The sequence below is a fragment of the Anopheles darlingi genome, chromosome 2 (assembly GCF_943734745.1).
Source record: "Anopheles darlingi chromosome 2, idAnoDarlMG_H_01, whole genome shotgun sequence".
NCBI classification, from domain to species: Eukaryota; Metazoa; Arthropoda; class Insecta; order Diptera; family Culicidae; genus Anopheles; species Anopheles darlingi.
This window is the reverse complement of record NC_064874.1, coordinates 71,421,057-71,422,928: the sequence shown is the minus strand read 5'-3', so window position 1 is coordinate 71,422,928 and position 1,872 is coordinate 71,421,057. Positions and strand designations below refer to the sequence as shown.

The 1,872-nt window shown below is 39.4% G+C and overlaps 1 protein-coding gene across 1 annotated transcript; it reads right to left on the bottom strand.

Annotated features, from left to right (window-relative positions):
* Positions 1 to 443: 443 nt before the first annotated feature.
* On the bottom strand, positions 444 to 1,264 carry LOC125959505 (uncharacterized protein CG5902-like). Its single transcript, XM_049692329.1, has 4 exons — positions 1,170 to 1,264; positions 989 to 1,074; positions 680 to 910; positions 444 to 616 (listed from the first exon to the last, which is right to left on the bottom strand). The coding sequence occupies exons 1-4, from the start codon at positions 1,262 to 1,264 to the stop codon at positions 444 to 446; spliced, it is 585 nt and encodes a 194-aa protein (XP_049548286.1).
* Positions 1,265 to 1,872: the final 608 nt, after the last annotated feature.

The window sequence follows — 1,872 nt, the reverse complement described above, 5'->3', positions numbered from 1 at the left end:
ATGATAAGAATTTGGAAATGTAAAACGCACCGAGTGCATGTAACATTCAAATGTATGGGAAAAGTCGAAAGGTGTAGAGAGAATCAATAATTCATATCAACCACTTGTTGATTTAAGGGAAGAAAATTTACTTCTACATCTGTTCTACCTAGTTCAACCTCTTCAATCTTTCATGAAGGAAAACGAGGCTGAAATGAAAACCAAAATAGGTTCTGCAGAGACCGCATGTGCATTTGGCACAAAGCATTTTTGCTTTGGGAGCTTTCTTGTTGTATTTAACAGATCAATATTGCTTTTAACAAAACTTTTTAATAATAATATTTAAAACTCGTGCATCAAATGTTTCTATTTCTAGCAAATTTAGTTTTGTACTGAACATCTAAACCAAGCTACGAACACTTACCTCGAAATCGTTACGTGTTAATATCTGTTTGCTTTCCATCTTAAGAAGATTCTTGTTCTCTTTCAGACCGTTGGCGATATTCTTCATAGGACATGTGCCATTTTTGAGAAGTATAACGAGTTAATTTTATTGACTTACGAACTTTCGGCGTGATTCTAGCTCGGTATCCACCCTTCCTTAACAGGGAGTCGATCGTGTTTGTTTGGTCCCAACCTGAAAATCAACAATTGGTCATATCGAGTTTACAGGAAAAAATGGTGCTGCTTTTTACTGTACCCTGTTCTGTCGCCACTTCAGGCAAAAACGTTGCGGAGCACCTAACTCCTAGTTCATTATGAAACGTGATACAGATTCCATGAGCTCCGATGGTCCAGTCGAGATATCCACGCGCCTGTTGAAAGTTCTGCAATATCGAAACCGACACGGTAAGGTCGTGAAGCTCATCGGTAGTAATAGGTAAAAATCGTGAGTCCTCAAACGCACTTTTTTCCGCGCAATCACGAAGACCTGTTCAACGAAGGTAGAGAGAGGGAAAATCCAATAAACTGCACGATAGTACAGTGTATCTTTATGCACCGGACGCACCAGCGTGTAGTGGCATCGGCGTAAAGTTCCCGATGCATCCGCGAAGTCGTTTATTCGATGTAAGCGTCCAGGACACAAACAAAGGGCTATTGAACAAAAAGGGAAACGGAAAGTGCATCATATTGAACGTTTTCCCCAAATGTAGCCAGAACAGCCGGACTCTTTGCACTAATCAACATACTGTGGATCATTGGTGAAGGAACGGCCGGTTGGTTCACCTCGGTTGTATAGCTTGCACTCGAGCACATCAAAGCAATAGGCGCACATCTCCGCCATCGACGTGAACGTCGTTTGTTCTAAGGGAAGCGATGTACCAGAAGGACACTCCATCGAATCACACTTCTTTCTGTGGCCATTGGCGTCATGGCCATGGCGCTTTGCTTCGTGACCATGTTTAGAGACGTTTGAACTTAATTTTCGCTTTTTTATTGTCATTTCTTGTAGATATTTCAGCCTGACGTTAAATTATGAGTAACTGTTATGCTCAAGCAAATCTACCTCAATCCAATGCAACACTTACCAGAAGTATATGTTTAATCCAACTGTTCCAACTGTTGCTTGAAAAGCCGATTTTAGTTTACTGGCAGTAGCACTAATACAGAAGTTTGTCAAAAAACTCAACGATCAATGGCGATGACTGTCTAGCCTTCTTCGATTCGTTCCGCTTTTAAGCATAAAATTCAGTGATCACTTTCTGTAGTAGAGCTCTGGGAATTACAATATGTGCCTACTCTGATTGCACAAAACGTGTTAATATAAAAATATATTAAACCATTTAATACATTCGTTGCTGTGCCTCGTAGTCGAATATATAAATTTAAATAAATACAATAAATTCAATTCTTTAATACCGCTTATATTTATTTAAATATTTCTATTCCTCT

Excerpts from the sequence above, each read along its gene's own strand:
- LOC125959505 (XM_049692329.1), bottom strand. The coding sequence starts at position 1,264 with ATGGCGGAGATGTGCGCCTATTGCTTTGATGTGCTCGAGTGCAAGCTA. Across the intron at positions 1,075-1,169 it reads TCCTTCACCAATGATCCACA|CCCTTTGTTTGTGTCCTGGA; the intron begins GTATGTTGATTA and ends TTTGTTCAATAG. Across the intron at positions 617-679 it reads TGAAGTGGCGACAGAACAGG|GTTGGGACCAAACAAACACG; the intron begins GTACAGTAAAAA and ends GTTGATTTTCAG.